At 38.0% G+C, this 24,262-nt stretch overlaps 1 protein-coding gene across 3 annotated transcripts in view; it reads right to left on the bottom strand.

The window, feature by feature from the left end:
- STAG1 (stromal antigen 1) overlaps positions 1 to 24,262 on the bottom strand; it is a 405,253-nt gene that overhangs the window by 260,497 nt on the left and 120,494 nt on the right. For 2 of the 3 annotated variants that reach the window (XM_032265673.1, XM_032265683.1), the window contains 2 exons: positions 20,968 to 21,070; positions 6,566 to 6,730 (listed from right to left, as the gene is read on the bottom strand). In XM_032265673.1, coding sequence (XP_032121564.1) covers positions 6,566 to 6,730; positions 20,968 to 21,070 — 268 coding nt within the window. Of the gene's footprint in view, positions 1 to 6,565; positions 6,731 to 20,967; positions 21,071 to 24,262 lie in introns of those variants that run through there. The other variant, XM_032265691.1, reaches the window with a different exon arrangement.

The following is a 24,262-nucleotide window of genomic DNA, read 5'->3' as shown; positions in this document are numbered from 1 at the left end:
ACAACTCTGTATATTTCTTCTTTAATACAAACTTTTAAAAAGCACCTTTTTATTCTTCCACGTGTAATACAATTTACCAGCAGACTTTACTGTGTTAAAACACTGTGTATTTCAACATTAACTGCATTATAAAGAAAAGGATCAGACATTCCTTGATGAAATCTTTCAAGATTTCCTTAATATTTCAGTTATACTATACTATTTACATCTATGTAATTATTTTCACTTACCTTGCTTACTCTTGAGAACAAACTTTGGAACAAAGGAAATATGAAAATTTCTCCAAACTTATCTCTTCAAACACTGTATCTAAGACAGTGTGGTGATTCCTCAAAGAACTAAAGGCAGAAATACCACTTGACCCAGCAATCCCATTACCGAGTATATACTCAAAGGAATATAAATCATTCTATTACAAAGATAAATGTACATGTATGTTAACTGCAGCACTATTCACAACAGCAAAGACATAAAATGAACCCAAATGCCCAACACTCACAGACTAAAGAAAATGTGGTATATATACACCATGGAATACTATGCAGCCATTAAAATGAATGAGATTGGGCCACGTGGGTGTTGGCTCAATCCCGTAACCTCAGTACTTTTGAAGGTTGAAGCAGGAGGATCACTTAAATCCAGGATTTCAATACCAGCCCAGGACAACATGGCAAAACCCTGTATCTACTAAAAATAAAAATATGATTTTATTATGCCCAGTGAGCTGGGCATGGTGGCATGTATCTATAATCCCATAAACTTGGAAGGCTGAGGTGGAAGGATCGCTTGAACCCAGGAGGTGGAGGTTGCCCTGAGCTGAGATCATGTCTCATGCCACTGCACTCCAGCCTGAGCAACAGAGTGAGACTCTGTCTTTAAAAAAAAAAAAAAGGAACGAGATCACATCCTTTGCACAGATGCTGATGAAAGCCATTATCCTCAGCAAACTAATGCAGAAACAGATAATCAAAAACTGCATGTTCTTACTTATAAGTAGGAGCTGATTGATCACGTAGGGAGCTCCACACATTGGACACCAAAATGTAGTGAACCAGCCCCATCACCTCTGGGTAACCCAAGTTTTGTGGCAGCAAAGAAATGAGAAAAAGATAGATTAAGAATGAAAGTGGACCAAGGGGCCATGAACTTGTAGTGGAGGCAGTGAAGGCCCCGAACTTTGATTTCCCACAGTATTTACTAGTTACCATCACTTTGATTTATAGGGTAGGTGGTAGAGTGATGGTGGGGAGAGGATAACATGATGGTGGGGTGAATCAGTGAGCCAAAACTGAATCAGTGAGATGAAACTGGTGTGTCATTCTAAACACTGGTAACAGTGGAAGTTTGGGAGTTTCACAAAACAAAAACATGTGATTATCTTTAGCCTATTATCTATGTGCAGCTAGTGGAGCATGGGCCTTACAAGGAGCCTACAAGTCTGGTTACGTCTTAGTGCTACGAAGGGGTGTTACGTCCTTGAGCACAGTGTTTATGGTAACAGAGCCTATGTCACCCCACACCCGGAACATGAGGCATGAAGAAGTTTGCCTCCGCAGAGGCCTCCTGCAGTTTGCCACGGTTTGTTGTTCCCAATTTATATGTTACTCATAATCAGTTTATGCAGGCACTCTGTAAGTCCTTTCTCCTTTGCTGCTTCCCCCAACAGATGAGAACACCTAAACACACTGGCCTGTCGGAGGGTGGGGAGTGGGAGGGGGGAGCATCAGAAAAAATAGCTAACGGATGCTGAGCTGAATACCTACGTGATAAGAATGATCTGTGCAGCAAACCACCATGGCACACATTTACCTATGTAAAAAACGTACACACCCTGCACATGTACCCCTGAACTTAAACTAAAAGTTGCAAATAAATAAATAAATAAATAAACCCTTTATCTCTTTTCTTACCTCTGGTCTCTTCCCCTGGCATATTTTGGAGCCCTTCGATTCATAGCAAAGTCTTTAAATACCTCTTTCATGTTTTCTTACCTCCTTATTTCTCTGGGTTACATTCTAAGTGAATGTCTAATAAATGCCAATAATTGAATTCTCCCTCTCATGGCACCTAATGTAGTATTCTTCCTTAGTAACATAATGTATTGATTATTTTACTTTAAGAATTTTCAATTTTCAAGACTGCTCCTTTTTCGTATCTTGTTTCATCTGTTTCCTATTTTGTGCAAGACAGAATTTCTTCTTTCGTCCCTCTAGCATCTTCAACATACTTATTATTTATTACTCCCCTCTAATGTTTCTGTGATTACCTGCATGGCAGAACCAGATCATATGTGGGTTCCCTAAGACAATAGTGGGAATTTTCAGACTCTTCCCTAAGACAACATTGGGAATTTTCACCCACCCAGTCACCAACCAAATGAATAGACATTTCAATTCAGGTGTCAGTTATAAAAATTATGTCTGTCTTCACCCTTTCCTCAGCTTTTGATTTCCTGTAAGTAGTGTTTTAATATAAATTTCTATGCAAACTACTACCCTTCTGAATATTAAAGGAGTCCTTAATAATAAATACATGAACAACAAGCACAAACAGAGAGTCTCAAAGGCAACTTGAGATAAATGATTACTCTAAACATAAGCCTATGTAGTAGCTATTGGCACTTTCTTTCAGCCTGCTTTACAAATAGGGAGATTCCCATTAGGCCTTGGCTTCATGTACTAAGTCTGATTCTATTATCCTATTCTTCAGGAAGCACTTTAACACTCAAAAGTCAAACCCCTGGCTGTAAGTATTTGCTTCTCTGTCCTAACTCTATCCTGTTCATCACTTTGTAGTTTTCTTCCATACAAACAACAGAAATACTTCATTTCTAAAACACTGATGTCTGCTTGTATTATCTATCTCTCTATCAATCAATCAATCAATCAATCAATCAGAGATAGAGTCTTCTTCTGTCCACCACACTGGAGTGCAGTGGCACGATCTCAGCTCATTGTAACCTCTGCCTCCCAGTTGAAGCAATTCTCCTGTCTCAGCCTCAAGTTGCTGAGATTACAAGCATGCGCCACTATACCTGGCTAATTATTTTTTGTAATTTTCTTTTTTTTTGAGACGGAGTTTCGCTCTTGTTACCCAGGCTGGAGTGCAATGGCACGATCTCGGCTCACCCCAACCTCCGCCTCCTGGGTTCAGGCAATTCTCCTGCCTCAGCCTCCTGAGTAGCTGGGATTACAGGCACGCGTCACCATGCCCAGCTAATTTTTTGTAGTTTTAGTAGAGATGGGGTTTCACCATGTTGACCAGGATGGTCTCGATCTCTTGACCTCGTGATCCACCCGCCTCGGCCTCCACAAGTGCTGGGATTACCGGCGTAAGCCACCGTACCCAGCCTAAAGTAGTACTATTTTTAATAATACGATAATACTGCAAACAGTTTAAAACAAAATCTAGTTAAATAAATCATGATCCAGGTATTTTAGGAGTTACTGCACAAATAATAAAACTAAGAAGGTAAATTCATAGAAAAAAAATGTGCACAACAGACTGCCACATCAAAAAAACTTACAAAAGTTTGTAAATTATTCCACATCAAAAAAACTTATAAAAGTTTGTAAATTATTTTAAATATCGCTAGTAAAAATATAAGAAAATTACAGTAAAGTAAAAATAAAATGAAGCAGATTTCAAGAGAAGAACAGTGAGACGAAGTTGAAAGGTGGGTTAAAACTAAATTATGGAAGGTACCAGTGTCCTGACTACTAATCATTATCTTTTAGAAAATGAGGACCAAAAAGTTTCAGCAGAAGACAGCTGGGAGCAGTAACTCATGCCTGTAATCCCAGCACTTTTGGAGGCTGAGGCAGGCAGATTACTTGAGGTCAGGAGTTTGAGACCAGCCTGGTCAACATGGTGAAATCTCGTCTATACTAAAAATACATGGAAAAAAAGAAAATGAGCTGGGCATGGTGGCAGGTGCCTGTAATCCCAGCTACTTCGGAGGTTGAGGCAGGAGAATCGCTTGAACCTGGGAGGCAGAAGTTGCAGTGTGCTGAGACCGTCCACTGCACTTCAGCCTCGGCAACAGAGTGAGACTTTTTCTTAAAAAAAAAAAATAAAGTTTCAGCAGAAGAGACACAATATAAAAAAGTATAATTAGAAAACAGTAATGTGGATGAAGAATAGAATATACTGTGAATAAAACTGAAAACGCTTCCTTTGGTCAATGTTTTATTTCAAATATAGATGATGATAACAATTTGCTCATATTAAATAAGGGCTGGCATTAAGCTTTAATACAATATGCATGAAAAGTATTTTTACATAAACAAATACCTGATAAAATAAAGTCTTACATTTAAAAAAAAAAAAAAAAAGGAAGCAAAGCTCGGAACGGTGACTCACACCTGTAATCCCAGCACTTTGAAAAGCCGAGCTGGGCGGATCAAAAGGTCAGGAGATTGTGACCATCCTGGCCAACGTGGTAAAACCCTATCTCTACTAAAAATACAAAAATTAGCTGGGTGTGATGGTGCAAGCTTGTAGTCTCAGATAGTTGGGAGGCTGAGGCAGGAACCAGGGAGGCAGAGGTTGCACCACCACTGTACAGAGCAACACTCCTGCTGACAGAGCAATACTCCTTCTAAAGAAGGAGGGGAAAAAAAGCAAAATACCTAAAATGCAATTACCGAAATTTTACATAAAAATACATTTTTCTGCTTGTTTTTCTACCTAAAGGTGGGAAGCAACAGAACAGGTCTTTTAAATTAATTCTTCTGTAGCTTGTTAACAATTCTTCTATTAAAGTATAATGAGGCTCGGCATGGTGGCTCATGCCTGTAATCTCAGCACTCTGAAAGGCAGAGGTTAGTGAATCACTTGAGGTCAGCAGTTCCACACCAGCCTGGCCAACATGGTAAAACCCCATCTCTTCTAAAAATACAAACATTAGTTGGGCGTGCTGGCCCACACCTATAATCCCAGCTGTTTGGGAGGCTGAGGCATGAGAATCGCTTGAACCCGGGAGGTGAAGTTTCAGTGAGCCAAGATCATGCCACTGCACCCCAATCTGCACAACAGAGGGAGACTGTCTCGGAAAAAAAAGCACAATGAATAAATTGTCAAGCTTAATGACAAAAGGTCACAAATCTATTTTTATATTAAACTTATATAATTTACATGTTGTCATCTATTGCTTTGGGTACAACTGGAACTTGAATACATGTTTCACCATTTAGCATCATCCCACAAATCCATCTCCTTCCCTGACCCCACAAATTCCAAGACTCTTGAACACAACACATCAATCTGGTAACACACATAAAAGGAAAGAAACACTAAACACCCTTAAGGGCTTCAAAAAGAAATATACATTAAAAATATAATAGAAAGTATACTAATGAAAAGTTGCCTGTTCTAGTTCTAACAGTAATTCTGTTTCACAATTACTTAAAAGGTTTTTTTTTTTTTTTTTTTAAATACGATGGAGTCTTGCTCTGTCACCCAGGCTGGAGTACAGTGACACAATCTGAGCTCACTGCAACCTCCGTCTCCTGGGTTCAAGCAATTCTCGTGTACACTTCTTGTGAAAGGTGAACTAGTACAATTTTTGGGAAAGAAACACAGTATTTATGTATCTCACAGTTTAAAAACACCCGTTAGCCAAATAATTGCATTTAAAAATTTTAAAATATGTAGATGTAAACATAAATAATAAACACATTTTATACAATGATAGAAATATTGACACACTAAAGAAAAATAATTTTGGTTCACTCTTAATAATGCATTAGTATGAATGATGCTACTGCAGAATACTTAAAATTTGAGGAATAAATGAGAAGAGATAAGAGAGTAAGGAAGTTATAAATGGTCACATTCATACACAAAATAACCATGAAATAATTCTGGTTATTCCTAATTGACTATTTAAGAATACTTTTTTAATATCCTTTTTATTTTTATTATTATTTTTTGAGACGGAGTCTCACTCTATTGCCCAGGCTGGAGTGCAGTGGTATGATCTCGGCTTACTGCAACCTCTGCCTCCCGGGTTCAAGCAATTCTCGTGCCTCAGCCTCACAGGCGTGTACCACCATGCCCACCTAATTTTTTTTTTTTTTTTTTTTTTTTTTTAAAGTAGAGATGGGGTTTTACCAGTTGGCCAGGCTGGTCTCAAACTCCTGACATCGTGATCCACCTGCCTCAGCCTCCCAAAGTCCTGGGATTACAGGCGTGAGCCACCGCACCTGGCATCCTTTCTTCTTTCAAATATTCTGTGAGACACATGTGTTACTTATACTAAATCAGATTCAAAATCTGATTCAAAATTCAAAAATACATCACGACAATAAAAATTATCTTGGGTAGCTTCCAGCAGATCTTTTTACTTAGTACAATTTAAACAAAAGTACATCTTACTGTTAAACAAAGTACCTTTCCTGACACTTTTCACAAAACAAACCAAAATAAAAACCTTTCAGGATAAACCAAAAGGTTTCTTACATATTCAACAGGGGTATATAAGATGCCAATATATACATTAACTGATTCCACACAGGTTGTTAACTGTATTGCTTTATATGTGAAATAAAAACTTAAAATTTACCTGCATTGCACTTTTCCCCAGTTTCACCACCTCAAATAATGTGACAGGCTCCCCTTCGCCATTCTGTTGAGGGTGCCCATTAGCTCTTCCACGGCCTGTTCCTCTAATTCCAGCTTCAATTCTGCTCTTCTCACCTGGAGATTTTCGAGGTTTCTTATTTGTAGACTGAATATAAAGATTAAAAAAGATTACATTCAATTCAGGTTTATTTTGCTTTACAGAAAACAATCACTACTACAAATAAATATAATCCCTAACCAAAAGAAACTTTAAAATTTCTTCTTAGTGATTAAAAAAAGTTCAAAGAGTAAAACATAAGTTTACATAAAAAGGTATAAAGGTAACTTTTCCTTTTGTTTGAGACAGAGTATTGCTTTGTCGCCCAAGATGGAGTGTAGTGGCACAATCTCGGTGCACTGGAGCATCTGCCTCCTGGGTTCAAGCGAGTCTCCTGTCAACCTCCTGAGTAGCTAAAATTACAGACCCTGCCACCACGCCCAGTTAATTTTTATATTTTCAGAAGAGACGAGTTTCACCATGTGTGAGTCCAGGCTGATCTCATACTACTGACCTCAAATGATCCTCTATGGGAAGTAGAAAACTTCCTTTTTAAAGTTTCTTTCTTGTTAGAATAAGCGTGCTAATAACTTTTTTAAGTCCTATCCATGTAGCTGTTGGATGTGCCACGCTTACGGGCATGTAGTATATTCTACGTCCTTGTACTTTAACCAAGATATCTGTTCTGAAAGACACGTCCCAGCTCTCCATTGCTTTTACCTGTTTAGAAAAGTTTTAAGTTGTTAGCCAATTGGGTTTTAGTTTATATTGTGAGGTCTGGCTCCAGCCAGTGGAGATCAGACACAGCAGTACGGACGGCCCCAAATGTGTAAGAAATAAATTTGTGTGTTTTCCTTTGTTCTTTGTACTCTTGTGACACAATGGCTAGCAAGAGTACCCTTCCTGCAGTCCAGGAAGTAAAATTTGTGTTGCTGAAAGATCTCAGTACTAATTTTTCTTTGCGGCACTGAGCATCTATTTCCAACATTCGCCCACCTTGGCCTTCCAAAATGCTGGGATTAAAGGCATGAGCCACCACACCTAGATAATGTTTTAAAAATTGCTTTAGTGGTTCGTACAATAATAATGCCAATGCTGAATATTTTAACCTTCATTCTGCATACCTTCGTTGATACTCTCCTACTTCCTCAGAAATCTTGCACAAAAATACTTCTGGGAAATGCCATATATTCAAATTCTCCCTCTACTGAAATACTCAAGTATTTCTTAATCATGCAACAAATATGCTGAACATATCTGGAACTATTTCAGGTACTGACAATACAGTAATTAACAAAAGACAAACATTCTTGCCCTGATGGAGCTTACATTCGTCAATTAACATACCACTCCCTGCCCCTAGATACTAGAGGAACACTACAAACTGTATTTTACAAAGTTAATACTTGCTATAATTTTATCTATATCTCACCTTTGGGGCCAAGGATCATTGGAAAAAAATTGTTAGCAGTCACTATATCTATTCCTATCAATTTCATTCATTCATACACAAACTCATTCTATGGCTGCTGCTTCACCAAACTCACCAGTGACACCAATGTTGCTAAATGCAATAGACATTTCTTGAAACTCTCTTAACAATTTTTTTTTTCCTTTTCTTTCAGTTATTTTTTTCCCTGTGTTTCTTACCTGGAAGTATTACCTAGAGGTCTCCCCTAAGCATCTTTTCTTTTCAATCCTTATGCCCTTTATTAATTTAATTCATTCCCATTAGATGCCTGTTCCACTATCAATTTATTGTCTCTCATTTCCAAATCCACCCTTATTTGCCCTGCTTTTTCATACTGAAGCTGGACCCTGTAAACATTTATCTTTTGCCATCTGCTGTGGTATTAGGCTTTGTAAAAGGAAGGTACTAGAGGAACACTACAAGACACAGCTTGGAGTGGCTTCTTTTCCTTATTATAGTACCTGCTCCCTGCATTTGCTTTTACTGTGTTCCTGACAGTATAGTACTCTTTTCATATCTGTTGGCGGTTAATGGTCCTCTAACCATTTCTGTGTACGGATTGATACAGTGTTAACTGTTTAATTTTTAAATAAACTTTTTAAAGAAACTTTAAATTATTTTTTTAAAAAATTTATGAAGATAGTATAGAGAATTCCTAAATGCTTCACATCTAGTTACTCCTATAATTAACATATTATATTAGTATGGTACATTTGTTACAATAAAGCAATACTGATACACTAACAAGAGCCATACTTTATTTCAATTTTCCTTTTTTTTTTTTTTTTTTGGGACCGAGTCTTGCTCTGTTACCCAGGTGGAATACAGTGACACCATCTCAGTTCACTGCAACCTCCACCTCCCAGGTTAAAGTGATTCCCCTGCCTCAACAGTCAAGAGTAGCTATGATTACAGGCGTCTGCCACCACACCCAACTAATTTTTGTGTTTTTAGTAAAGACAAGATTTCGGCATGTTGGCCATGCTGGTCTCGAACTCCTGACCTCAGGTGATCCACCAGCCTCACTACCCAAAGTGCTAGGATTACAGGCATGAGTCACCAAGACCCGCCTGAATTTTCTTACTTTTTGCCTAATGACCTTCTTCTGTTCTAGGAGTCCATCCAGGATACAATGTTACATTTAGTCATCATGTCTTCCTAAGCTCCTTTTGGCTGTGACAGTTTCTTGGACTCTCCAGGTTTTTGATGACCGCAGGAGTTTTGAGAAATACTGATCAGGTATTTTCTAACAGGTCCCTCAGTGGGATCTGTATGATGATTTTGTCATGACTAGACAAGGGATTATGGGATTTGTAAAGAAAGGAGAGGTAATATGCCTTTTTTATCACCTCATATCAATAGTACATACTATCAACATAATTAATCACCATGATGTTGACCTAAATCACTTGGCTGAGGTAGTGTTTTGTCAGGTTTCACCTCTGTAAAGTTACTCTTCTGACACTTTCCATAGTGTACCCTTCAGAAGAAAGTCATTATGTATGCCCCACACTTAAGGGGTAGGATACCTGGGAGTATCGCTTGGGCCTAGGAGGCTGAGGTTGCAGTAAACAGAGATTGTGTCCCTGAACTCCGGTGACAGAGCAAAACCTTGTCTAAAAACAAAAAACAAAAAAAAAAAGGCCAGGTGCAGTGGCTCATACTGTAATCCCAACACATTGGGAGAAAAGGCAAGGACTGCCTGAGCCCAGGAGTTCAAGACCAGTCTGGGCAACATGGTGAGACCCTGCTGCTATTAAAACACACACACACACACACACACACACACACACGTACGTATAATATGGTATAAAAAAATGGAAAAGAGGAGCAAAGAGAAAACGGACTGCAGAAAATAGACAAAACAAAACCAACAAGAGTCCAGCTTCTAATGAAGCTGGAGAAAAAGAAGCCAAGTCTGATTAATATTATATACTATTATCAGTGGTCCCTGTCTCTCTTTTAGTATAATCCAGAGGAATATTCTTAACAACTATTGTATAAATACAAGTTTTTTAGTAGCTCTAGAAACATTTTTAAGAAGTAGGGAATTTTATCCACATCCCATTTTTAAAATGTAAATGCTTTCTGTTTTTAAGAGGTGAAATCATTTACTGGTTGTTTATTTTTTGGCACAACCAGAAAACAGTGTGGGATATTGAATTGTGGGAGGCTTTGACTGTCTTGGGTGTCAGCAATTCTATAGATGGGGGTTAGTTTTCATATTCTATAATACAAAGCACATAAAATGGCAATACAGAGTCATAGTCCTGCATTAAAATTTTTTTTTGCATTTTAATGTCTTGGATATTTTAAATTATTTCTATTCCATGTTGTTGTTGTTGTTTTAAAAAGCAGAATTGTCTCCTAAAAACAAACAAAACAATAACAACAAAAAAATCACTCCTTGATCGTGGCTCTCCCTGTCAGAATTGTGTGCACTCTAATATCTTTGGTTGTGGTAGTCCTGTTTTCCTAATGGCTTTGTTAATGTGCTGTGAAAGACTGAAAATTTGAGTATGCAGTGTGTATGCCATTAAACTGAAATGGAGAATTATATGTAACAGCTTATCAACATGTGAAGATATTGGTACTGATAGCCTCAAGTAAAATCTGCCTCCAAATTTTAAGCTGGGAAGTCACTGGAGTAACTTTAAAAAAAATTACAAACATTTAGATTTTAACAATTGCACACAAATTGACATGTCTGTGCACTAATCCTCAACACAACCAACCAAATCTCAATTATGAAAGAAAAAGCATTCACTCTTTGTTCTATAAAGTTCTAAGGATTTTAACAAATGCTTGGTGTTGTGTATGCACAATTAGTGGTATCACAGAGAAGAGTTTCACTACTTTAAAAATCCTGTGTATTGCCCATTCAACCCTTTATCTTCCCCTTCTCAGGCAACCACTAGTTTATACTTTTTAAATCATCATCATAGTATCCTTTTTTCCACATATTAATATATGGGTTAATTATCCCTTATCTGAAATGCTTGGAATAAATAAGAAGTATATCAGACTTTGAGTTTTTTCAAATTTTATAATATCTGCACATGCATAATGAGACATCTTCAGGATGAAACCCAAGTCTAAACATTAAACCTGTTTATGTTTCACCTTATACACAAAGCCTAAAAGGAATTTTACATAATATTTTTAATAATTTTGTGCATAAAACAAAGTTTTGATTTTTCCTTTTTTTTTTTTTTTTAAGACAGTCTTAACTCTGTCACCGAGGCCGGGGTACAGTGGCACGATCACAGCTCACTGCAACCTCCACTTCCCAAGCTTAAGCAATCCTCAAGCCTAAGCCACCTGAGTAGCTCAAACTATAAGCAGCAGCCACCATGCCTAGCTCATTTTTTTGTTTTTGTCTTTTTTTTTTTTTTTGGTAGAGACAGGGTTTTGCCATGTTGCCCAGGCTGGTCTCAAACTCCTGAGCTCAAGCTACCTGCCTGCCTCAGCCTTCCAAAATGCTGGGATTACAGGAGTGAGCCACTGCATCTGACTTTGATCTTGATTTTAACTGTGACCTGTCACATGAGGTTATGTGTGCAATTTTTTACGGGGCTGTATGTTGGCATTCAAAAAGTTTCAGAGTTCAGAGCATGTGAGCTTTCAAATTTTCGGATTACGGATGCTCAACTTCTAACTGGAGTCATATAACACGTAGGCTTTTCAGACTAAGATTGTTCACTTTAGTAATATGCATTGAAGATACATGTCTGGCTGGGTATAGTGGCTCACACCTGGTACTACTTTGAGAGGATGAGGTGGAAGGACTGCTTGAGGTCAAGAGTTCAAGACCAGCCTGGGAAACAAAGCAAGATTCCTTCTCTACAAAAAAATAAAAAATAAAAAATAAAAAAAATTAACAATTGACAAGAAAGAAGAGGAAAATAAAGGATAAAAAAACAAAAAACGAGAAAAAAATTAGTTGGAAATGGTGGCATTTGCCTGTAGCCCAGCTACACAGGAGAATGGCTTGAGCCCAAGTAGCCTTCAGCTGCAGGGAGCCATGATTGTTTCACTGTACTCCTTTCAGCCTAAGCGAAGCAAGGCCCTGTCTCAAAACAAAAATATTCATCCATGCCTTTTAGTGACCAAAGAGGTCACTTTAAAAATTGCTGAATAGTAGCATTCCATTCTACAGATGTATTACACTATGTTAGCCATATACCAAATAATGGGCAACTGGGTCACCACTATTAGGCAATTACAAATAAAAAACATTCACATGCAGGTTTTTGTGTAGACACAATTTTTAATATCAGCTGCGTATATACCTAGGGGTATAACTGTGGGAACATCGGGTAAGACTATGTTTAGCTTTGTATGAAAATGCCAAACTGTCTTCCAAAATGGCTGTACTGTTTTGTATTTCTACCAGCAATAAGTAAGAGTTTCTGTTCTGTCATGTACCTGCAGGAAACTGATACTGTCAGATTTTTAAATTTCAGCCATTCTAATAGGTAGGTAGTAAGATCTCACTGTTGTCTTAATTTGCAATTCCCAAATGACAAATGATTTGAAGCCTTTAAATAGTAATTCTTTTTTAAGACAGAGTCTCACTCTGTCACCCAAGCTGGAATCCAATGATGCAATCTTGGCTCACTGCAACCTCTGCCTCCCGGGTTCAAGCAATTCTTATGCCTCAGTCTCCCAAGTAGCTGGGATTACAGGTGTGTGCCACCATAGCCCAGGTAATTTTTGTGTTTTTAGTAGAGATGGGGTTGCACCATGTTGGCCAGGCTAGTCTTGAACTCCTGTTCTCAAGTGATCCACCGTACCTTGGCTTCCCAAAGTGCTGGGATTACAGGTGTGAGTCACTGTGTCTAGCCAATTAATTCTTTACATTAATTCTCTCCATTTGGATTACTGGCAATGATTCTCTCATCAGACTAGACCCAGACTCATTCTTTGTATCTGCACTCTCCAACATGGTAGCCACTATCCACCAAACATGGCTTTCAAAGAACTTATATTGGCCAGGCGTGGTAGCTCATGCCTGTAATCCCACCAATTTGGGAGGCCGATGAGGATGGATCGCCTGAGATCAGGAGTTTGAAACCAGTCTGTCCAACATGGTGAAAACCCATCTCCATTAAAAATACAAAAAATTAGCCAGGCGTAGTGACATGCACCTGTAGTCCTAGCTACTCAGGAGGCTGAGGCAGGAGAATCGCTTGAACCCCGGAGGCAGAGGTTGCAGCGGGCCAAGATTGTGCCATTGCACCCAGCCTGGGAAACAGAGCAAGGTTTGGCCTAAAAAAATAAATAAAATAAAATAAAACAGAACATTTAAGATGTATTTTTCAACTTCCTAATACAATCTTGTCAACTGGTAGTGATGAAGGAACACTACTATTTTATATCCCATAAACAATAGTACAAGTGAAATAGCTATAGTCCATAGGATTATTAATACAGAAATTAGAGTTCCTTACAGCAGTTAATTCAAGGAACATAATGATTTTTAAATATTTTAATGAGTATGTGTAAGAAAGCAAACCTGAAATACTTGAAAGAAAGCCTGCAGCAACACAGTAATTAATTAATTTCACGGAAAATAGGTTACATATACTTAAGAAGTCATTAACAACCTTCACTGTTCCTAAATGAAAATGATGCAATCTAATCTCAGAGTTTACAACAATCTTTAGGATGACTATATAGTACTAAATTTAAATGTGTATCTACATTTCTAGTAAAGTATTTTAAATACACAGATTAGCCCTGCTGTGTAGGAAGATACCTTATCCAAAATTACTCTATTCCAAAAGCTCTAGGATAAGTTAAGTTGCAGTCTGAATGTGCAATAACTTTCCTATTAATTTTAAGAAACAAAAATACAACAACTTTCTTTAACCTTTGTGCCTTATCTGGCATAATAAGCTATGAATGTGAAACAATTTGCACCATATCACAAACGATATACGTGAACATGTTTTGGGATTGCATAATACAAAAATTTTATATAAATACAATTAAAAGATAAAGAGATAAACACAAATATCGCCAATATAAAATAATAACCTATAGTATATAAAAATGCTCTTCATGGAATTTTGGTTTAGGATAAGTGCTAAAAAGGTTTTAAGGGAAAGATTATTTTTAGTACTGAGAAGCAGGAAGAATTTAAAAAAAAAAAAAATTATGCTGCAAGTTGGGACCTAATGGACTCATAAAATTAGTAAGAATATTGGTAAGATTAACATAAACAGAATTTAGAAAATAAGAGTTCCCGAAAGAAAAAACACATTGAGCAATGGTGTGGAAGTGGGAAAGCTAAAGCCATACATCAAAAGACAAGAGACTGCAAGGTTGTCAACAGGAAAATACAACAAAATATTAGTTGTGACACTAGGTTAGTTGAAAGTACCACACAGCTTTTCAGAAACCAGCAATGCTTGTGAGCTGAGATCGTGTCACTGCACTCCAGACTGGGTGACAGAGCAAGACTCTGTCAAAAACAAAAACAAAAAAAGACACTGCTTGATTTTTGAATAAGAAAAAACATATTCCCACCAGGCACTATTAAAAAGGGTGAAACAGAAAAAGACAAAAATCAAAGGCAGGAAGCCAAGAGTACAGCCCTAAAGATAGAAACTTGGGAAATAAAAAGGATAGATGTGGAAGACACTGTAAGATTATAAAATAAAAGTCATCAGACTTGAAATTTCAATAAATAAAGGAGACAGGACAAGAGACTTGGAGATGAGGAAATTTAACAATGACTCAGGCTTTAATTCTGTGTTCTTGGAACTGTGGTAGCGTTTAACATAATTAGGGAAGTTAGAACTAAAAACTAGTCAGTAGAAAAAAATTTCTAAATGACAAATTCAGAAAACAACAAAGATAGCTTTAAAGAGAAGTCCAACTAATAAATATACTTCCTAAAGTGATCATAAAAGTGGGCACATTTAAGCTACAAAAAAAACTCTTTTATAGAGGTCTTTGTTTCTTATAAAAATAAAAATTAAAAAAATAGTACAGAAAATTATAAATAGGCTGAGCACAGTGTCTCATGCCTGTAATCCAGCACTTTGGGAGTCCTACTAGGCAGGTTGCTTGAGCCCAGGAGTTTGAGACCAGTCTGGGCAACATGACGAAACCTTGCCTCTACAAAAATTTAGCCAGTGTGGTGATGCACGCCTGCAGTCCCAGCTACTCAAAAGGTTGAGGTGGGGGAATCACTTGAGCCTGGTAAATCGAGACTGTAGTGAGCCATAATCATACCACCTTTATTCACAAATAATGAACATTTTAGAAAATATTGAGGTAAACTTTCACCACTTAAAAATTAGAAAAGACATGGCCGGGCGCGGTGGCTCAAGCCTGTAATCCCAGCACTTTGGGAGGCCGAGGCGGGTGGATCACGAAGTCAAGAGATCAAGACCATCCTGGTCAACATGGTGAAACCCCGTCTCTACTAAAAACTATAAAAAATTAGCTGGGCATGGTGGCGCGCACCTGTAGTCCCAGCTACTCAGGAGGCTGAGGCAGGAGAATTGCCTGAACCCAGGAGGCGGAGGTTGCGGTGAGCCGAGATCGCGCCATTGCACTCCAGCCTGGGTAACAAGAGCGAAACTCCGTCTCAAAAAAAAAAAAATTAGAAAAGACAGCCAGGCTTAGCGGCTCACAAGGTCAGGAGTTCAAGACCAGCCTGATCTACATGCTGAAAGCCCGTCTCTACTTAAAAATACAAAAATTAGCCAGGCATGGTGGCGCGCACCTGTAATCCCAGCTACTTGGGAGGCTGAGGCAGGAGAATCACTTGAACGTGGGAAGCGGAGGTTGTGGTAAACTGAGAGCACACCATTGCACTCCAGCCTGGGCGACAGAGCAAGACTCTGTCTCAAAAAACAAAACAAAAAAAAATTAGAAAGGACTTAACCATTATAAGCAGTATCTTACACCCATACATTTTGCTGTGTGAAAGGCAGTAATACATGTCAAAAAGTCTCAAAACAAACAACATACACTAACAAACTCCACTTTTAGAAATTTAGGATAAAAAAAAAACCAATGGCTATACAGCAAAATTTATTTGCAAAACAGTTCATATCATCATGGTTTAGAATAGTTCATAATTTTTAACATAAATGCTCAACATGGCACCAACTCTGCAATTGGTTTGTCGGTGTCCCACATTTGACTCCCTGTGGCTGGACTCAGTTTCCAGCCTCTGCTGAGTCCCTCATACTATTCCAAGCGTGGCAGCAGGCAGTGAGAGGCCCTTCCTCAAGCTCTGGTCATACTGGAGGTACAAGAGAGACATCTACAGGGAACCATGAGCTCACTGTTATTGGAACTATTAAGTCAGTCCTTTAGGCTGGATTTTGGTAGTGGTGGTCACAAAGCCCATATATTTTACTTCTAAGGCTTAACCTGGCCTACAGACTTATACCCATGTTCCTGGTTTATTATTTCAGTGGTTCTTCTGCCCATTACAGATGAGAAGGAGCTATACTGAAGATCAAGAAGGAACTGTTGGAGTCTGAATATTCCCGAAAGATTGACTGAATCCTGGTTTAGTCCTTTTAAAACCTCGTAACAATGGGGTTGGTACTTTCTATTTTACAGGAGTTAGAATAGACTATTGAAGGGAAACCAAGAAATGACAAAAGAAGTGACAGAGGTTGAGAGGGGCCAGAAAAACAAAACCTAGCAGACATCTGCTACCACATTATAACATGCTGGTTCTTATCACAACCCTGGGTCAAAATGAGATCATGTTAAACCAAGAGGATGGGTAAATAAAAATTCTGGTATTTGAAAGAAAAAAAATTTTTGGAATTTGAATACTATAAAATTCACAACAGTCTACATTAAAAATAACAAATAATTTAAAAGATCCAATTTTTATAAGTGACCTGTTAACCTACCCTTCTGATACTCATTATTAAACTTTTGTGGTATATTGTCCATCTTCTATGTATGAACAGACAGACATTTAAAAATAAAAGTTGTATCTTTTTACTGACCTCTCCTACTTAGCCTATGCAAATATGAAAGGTATATAACATTGAGAAAATAGAAGTGCTCATTCTGACTTAAACAGAACAAAGAGAAAAAAGTACTTAATAAAACACAGAAACTAAAGAGGGGTTAAGGTTAGAGAGGTGCCAATTTACATGACAACTGCAAGCAACATAAAATACTGGACTGGATCCTCATTCAGGAAAAAAAAATATTTTTTCTTTTAAGGGATTATTAGATTATGACAATTGGCAAAACTAAATGAGATGTATAAATATTATATCAATATTATTTTCATATTTTCATAATCGTACTGTGGTTATGTAGGAAAAAAATGTCCAGGAGTTTGAGGCCAGCTTGGGCAACACAGTGAGACCTGATCTCCACATAAAAATAAATCAGCCACGTGTGGTGGCATGGGCCTGTAAACCCAGCTACTTGGGAGGCTTGGAAGGTGGAGAACTGTTTGAGCCCTGGACTTTGAGGATGCAGTGAGCCATGGTTGCGCCACTGCACTCCAGCCTGGGTGACAAAGAGTGAGATCCTGTCTCAAAAAAAAAATAAATAAAACATAAAATAAAAATAAGGGAAACAATACTGTCTATAATAGAAACTCCTTATATTACAGGTATTGATCTACTTACGACACACGCAACTTACGACCATTCGACTTTACGACCACAATTGCTAGCCACGACTGCTCTGCGTCTGACAGCACAAACGTTGCCCAGCTGAGCGTATGACAGTGCAGACCAGCTTCTGGCAGCACTACCATCTCCGCGTGCATATAGCCTACTCAACTTACGACCAAATCGTGTTACGGCCGGTCTGTCTGAACCAATAGTGGTCATTAAGTCGAGCACTAGCGGTATATGTTTTGACTGGCTAAATGAAAACCAAAGATACAAGAAATCCCCTCTAAAAGTAATAAATTTTAAAAAAGATTAAACTTACTAGATTAAAAGCAATGACTAGTATTACCACAGCTAAACAAAAAAATGCCATTAGTCAAAATTTGACTTATTGTTCAAAATGCAGCTAGCTGACAGGAAATGTCCAATACAGCTAGTGCTCGACTTACGACCACGGTCGGGACCGCGGATCGGTTGTAACACGATTTGGTCGTAAGCTGAGTAGGCTATATGTACAGTTGAAATGGTGCACGTGGAGATGGTAGTGTTGCCGGAAGCTGGTCCGCACTGTCGTATGCCCAGCTGGGCAACGTTTGCGCTGCCAGACGCAGAGCAGTCATCGCTAGCGATTGTGGTCGTAAAGTCGGATGGTCGTAAGTTGCATAGGTGGTAAGTCGATCAATACCTGGTATTTCTTCAGAAGAGGTACCTGAGGCAGAACTCCAATGTGATCACTCTGACAATTATAAATCTCAAGATTAATTAGCAGCTTAGCATTCTGGCTTCCTTAAGAGTGTGGGAGTTGGCATATAAATTCAAATCCTAGCTTTCCCACTTACTTACTATGTGACCTTAGGCAAATTACCACTTTTAAGCTTTTTATTCTACACTGTAAACTGCATCTAAGACCTATTTCATAACACTAGTGTGAGGATTAAATAACATAAACAGCACCAAGCTAACACAAAGCTCAAAGTAGAAATTCAGGAAGCGGTATTATGTTATGTTGTTTCCACAATCAAGATGAAAGCCTGACTGAAATTAGGTAGAAGTATAGATAGCCATGTGAAATAATTTGCGCAAATGTGTAGACTGAAACATAAATAAAACAAGTTTCTAGAAAGCTACTATCTTACACTGGTTGACATCTTTTTCAATACTGTAATTATGACATAAACATGTACTATTTATTTATCAGACTATGTAGTAGTAACTTCACTAAAAATCAAGTATTTCCCACCACAAAAGGGTTAATTAAGCATTTCGGTACACAGACTTCTTTTCATTCAAAAAGCACAACATTACAAGGATTCAGTTGTACACACATAAAAATTAAACCAGTTCCAAGGAATAATACAATAGCTTGCTGAAGCGGTGGTTAATTCTTTTTAGGAAAAATAAATAGCTTTCCTTAAGGAGACAGTACTTAATCTGAATCCTGTAAGTGAAGAATTTCAAGTAGGGGAGAACAAATTCAAGTACGCAATCAATCAAGGTGAGCAATTCATTCACCTACCTTTAAGCAAGTCTAGTCTTATTTCCTATTTTGCAGTTGTAACCTCAGATTCCCAGGATAGTAATGAAATTTGCCTACAGTCTTGGAAAAATCACACAGTAGTAAGGGGAACTAGAATAACTGCCAGCTTTCAAGTGCAGAACTCTTTCGCTTTTCCGAAAACATTTTTGTAAGGAATACTGTACCACAAAATACTTCTAGAAATGAAGAAGCAATACAAAAAGTTACTATATGGCATGTCATCCCTCATTATTTTCTTCCTTTAAATAACAGTAAGGGACAGCCAGGCACAGTGGCTAACATCTGTAATCCCAGCACTGTGGGAGGCCAAGGCGGGCAGATCACCTGAGCTTGGGAGTTCGAGACCAGCCTGATCAACATACAGAAACCCCATCTCTACTCAAAGTACAAAAAATTAGCTGGGCATGGTGGCGCACGCCTGTAATCCCAGGTACTTAGGAGGCTGAGGCAGGAGAATCACTTAAACTCGGGAGGCGGAGGCTGCCATGAGTCAAGATTGCGCCATTGCACTCCAGCTCGGGGCAACAAACAAGAGGAAGACTCCGTAACAAAAAAAAAAAAAGTAGACGATAAAACCAAGTGTATAGCAAAATACAGTAAGTCTTTATCTTTTTTAATCTTAAAGGTGGCCCGAAATAGCAACTAATGAAAAATTCTGGCAAAAAAGGAAAAATGACTTAACTACATCAAAAAAGCCAGTCTTCTTGAGGAACTCATTATAAAAGATATATAGGTAATAAGTGGTTAAGCAACAATTGCACGGGATGGATCATACCTGTGTCATGATTCTAATCACCAAACTGAATTTTAAATGTTCATAAGATGATTATAAGCTATAAAACTAGCTACTGTATTTGGTGATATTAATAAAATATTTTATACCAGGGCTTGATAATGATATTGCAGTGGTATTAAAAAAAAAAACGCTTATTTTTAGCAATACACACTAAAACATTTACAAATGGAATGATGTCTAGAATGACCTTAAAAATAACACAGGATGGAAAAAGAGGAGGAGGAATGAAGAGATGAAACAAGATTGGCCATGATTTGGTAACTGCTGAAGCTAGATAATGGGAATATGGGAAGTTCATTATATAATGTCTCCTATTAAGAAGAGGCTAAGAGTTTCCATTAAAAGAACTTTCATAAAATAGAAAAAAAAATTAACAGCAAATCACATCATATAAGCGAATGCGGAAAAGCATATGCCTTAATTCTTTGACAAGCAGATAATGGTATCTTGTAGACGGTTTATGCATGCTTAAATTATGACTGATGTTCTTACAATACATAAAGCTATCTCTCAAAGTAGAATTATCTAGAGCTCTTCTAAATTTTTCAATCAGATTATCAATGAGAATAAATTCTGAGACTGCCCCAAACTCCAAAACAGTATTTAGGAGCTCATAAGAAATCAGAGTTCCATCTGAAAAGCATGAAGTCTTAATTAACTAAACCTCATTCATTGTTAGTGACCTGCTATTCCTTCAAATGGACTACCATTTGAAGGACAGCAACAAAACCATACTACAATCATTTCCTTTTACTGATCACTGCCAACACAATTTATGTGAAACAAAGTTTCCCATCTCTATTATGTCACTGACTGTTTTTTTAAATTATTAACCTTACTAGCACTACAATTAACAACGCATATCAAACTGATTAACACAGTCACTCTTAAAGGGATAAAGTAGACAAGCAAAATACATACTGGAGGCCGGCCAGGACGACCCCTTTTTCTTTTTCCTTTGACCTCTGTTTCTTCAAGTTCGCTGCCGGCATCGGAATGGGCAGTAGTTTCATTAGTTGAATCCCTAAAAAAGGTTATATTATTTTAGTGAACAAATTAATAAGTACAATGCATTTGTTTGACTACTTTCCTTATCTCCTGCTATATGGCTGATTAGAAATGGTTTATACTTCTATTTCAGAAAAACTCTTTAGCAAACTAACGTTGTCTTTGCTGCCTAATTTTACGTAACAGTAAATGAAATGGATCCCTCAAATAAAGAGGGAAATGAAGAAGAAATGATAGCTGCTATACAAAAATAAATGCAAAATATAATTGCAAAAGACTAATTCTTCAGTATAAAAACATGAAAGTTTAGGATGATTTTCATTCCTTTCATAAAGTCATGAAAGTCAGTGTTGTGCCAGTTAATGTTTGGCCACTGGCTCTTCAAATATGTATATATATATATATATATATACAAACACCTAAGTTATAAGTATTAAGACAGCTAGCTGGGGATGGTGGCTCACCCCCTGTAATCCCAGCACTTTGGGAGGCCGAGGCAGGCAGATCACCTGAGATCAAGAATTAGAGACAGGACTGGCCAATGTACTCAAATCCCATCTCGACTAAAAATACAAAAACTAGCTGGTGTGGTAGTGCATGCCTGTAATCCCAGCTACTCAGGAGGCTGAGGCAGGAGAATCAACTGAGACGTGGAGGCAGAGGTTGCAGTGAGCCAAGATTACACCACTGCACTCCATGCTGGGCAACAGAGCAGACTCCGTCTCGGGAAAAAAAAAAAAAAGACATAAAGGATACTTAGCACATAATTTACAAACAATAATAAAACACAAAATACTCTTTATTGTAAATTCCACATAACCAATTGATTTTCACAAAATAATTTTGATATTTCTGCCCAACTCTTATATAGGAATCGAAACTACAGCTACAACTAATGAATGAATAGGAATGTTAACATGAAAGGTAGTTGCTGTTTTTGTTCACTTTACTGAGTAGGATGCAAGTAAAATGATAAAGACATTTGTTGAAACTTTACTCATTAGTCAATGTTGTGAGCAGCTTCTCTGCTGACTCAGATAAGGGTTGAGGGAAAATACTTCCTCAATTTTTTGTTATTCGTATTGTAATGATATACACTGTCCCATACACCTTTAAGTTGAATCTGTATTGTTAACAACTTCTCTATCACTTTCTTAAGTCTATAATCAACCAAACAATAAATAAAGCACTGCTTTTTATCATTTGCTGATTTTCATGGTGTACATACTCCTACCATAGCCAATTTCTTCCCCCCACCACCTCGCCCGGGTCTCTGAGTACCATTCGACCAAAGTGGCATAACCAAAGTGAGTTGGGAAGTAATAAACAGTAGTGCAGCATTGAAACATATTTCTACCACAAAGACACAACAGGTTTAAATAACAACTTCAAGAGCATAAATAGTAACATGAAATAATAAGGAAGCGATGAGTTTTGAGTATTTACTGTTTTTATTTTTCATGTGACATTTAATTTTAAGCTTATATAACTTTTTAAAACGGAAATGTTGTGTTTAGTCGGCTTGCGAAATTCCTGAACATTTAATATTCGACTCTCACAGGCTGGCTTCAACACAGAATTGAAAAGGTTTAGACGGCATGAACAAGAATCTCTTCACTAAATTCCACATTACTGAATTAAAGATCTGCATAAAATTGTAAAGAGAAGGAAAGGTACATAGCAAATGGTAAGTCCAACTCACAATCTACTATTTCTCAATCTCCTTCATCAAATGCTCTTCTTAGGCTCATTCTCTCTTCCTTAAAGCTCAACTCTTAGGTCTGCTCTTCTTTATTTATATTATGCTCCCTTGAAGATTTCATCCAGTTTATCTGTAACTTCTATGCAAATGACTTCAATACCTTATCAGTATACCTCACCGCATTCCAGATCTCTGACTCTAGATTTTTAACTTGCACGAGTAACATGCCTATTTGAAGGCCACCTCAAAATGGCCAAATGCCACCTCTAAAATTAAGTCCAATCCTGACTTATGTCTGGCTTTCTACTCACAGAAATACCATTAATTTACTGATTTAGGTTAGTGCATAAATGTGCTTTAAGTTATACAAATTTATTGTCACCATTATCCTATGAACTCAAATTGACAGAATGGTATCAGTCTTCCAGTGCCTCCTGCTAACATAATCCCTCCTCATCCATCCTTCTCAGTGCAATATAATCTGCTTCTTATTTTCAAGGATAACTACCACAATCACCGTTTCCTGTGATAATCTCAATTTATCTCCCTGCTTCTGCTTATTCAAGCCATTCTACACACCACTGCCAGTAACATTCTCCCATCATATTACTTCCCACTTCTAAATCTTCAAAGTTAACAAATTACTCCACCACTTATAAATCTTCAAAGTTAATCTGGCATTTAAAACTGTAAATAAGGCCGGGCACGGTGGCTCAAGCCTGTAATCCCAGCACTTCGGGAGGCCGAGGCGGGTGGATCACGAGGTCAAGAGATCGAGGCCATCCTGGTCAACATGGTGAAACCCCGTCTCAACTAAAAATACAAAAAATTAGCTGGGCATGGTGACGTGTGCCTGTAATCCCAGCTACTCAGGAGGCTGGGGCAGGAGAATTGCCTGAACCCGGGAGGCAGAGATTGCGGTGAGCCGAAATCGTGCCATTGCACTCCAGCCTGGGTAACAAGAGCGAAAATGCCGTCTCAAATAAATAAATAAATAAATAAAACTGTAAATAAGATGGGTGCAGTGGCTCACGCCTGTAATCCTAACACTATGAGAGGCTGGGGCACAAGAATTGCTTGAACACGGGAGATGGAGATTGCAGTGAGCCGAGACAGTGCCACTGCACTCCAGCCTGGGCGACAGAGTGGAAATCTGTTTCAAAAACAAACAAAACAACAAAAAAAACTATAAATAACATTGTAAATTATGTCCAGGGTCAGCCAAACTTTTTCATACAAAACCATACATCCAGGCATGGTGGCTCGCGCCTATAATCCCAGCACTGGGAGGCTGAGGCAGATGAATCACGAGGTCAGGAGTTCAAGACCAGCCTGGCCAACAAAGTGAAACACCATCTCTACCAAAAATACAAAAATTACCCAGGCATGGTGGCACTACTCAGGAGGCTGAGGCAGAAGAATCGCTGGAACACAGGACAGGATAGGACAGGATAGGACAGGATAGGACACAGGGACAGAAAGGGAAAGGGAAAGAGAAAGGGGGAA

This window comes from Sapajus apella, unplaced genomic scaffold (assembly GCF_009761245.1).
Source record: "Sapajus apella isolate SASKATOON/1434 unplaced genomic scaffold, GSC_monkey_1.0 scaffold4, whole genome shotgun sequence".
In the NCBI taxonomy this organism is placed as follows: domain Eukaryota; kingdom Metazoa; phylum Chordata; class Mammalia; order Primates; family Cebidae; genus Sapajus; species Sapajus apella.
The sequence above is the reverse complement of the archived record's forward strand: the minus strand, read 5'-3'. Positions and strand labels throughout refer to the sequence as shown.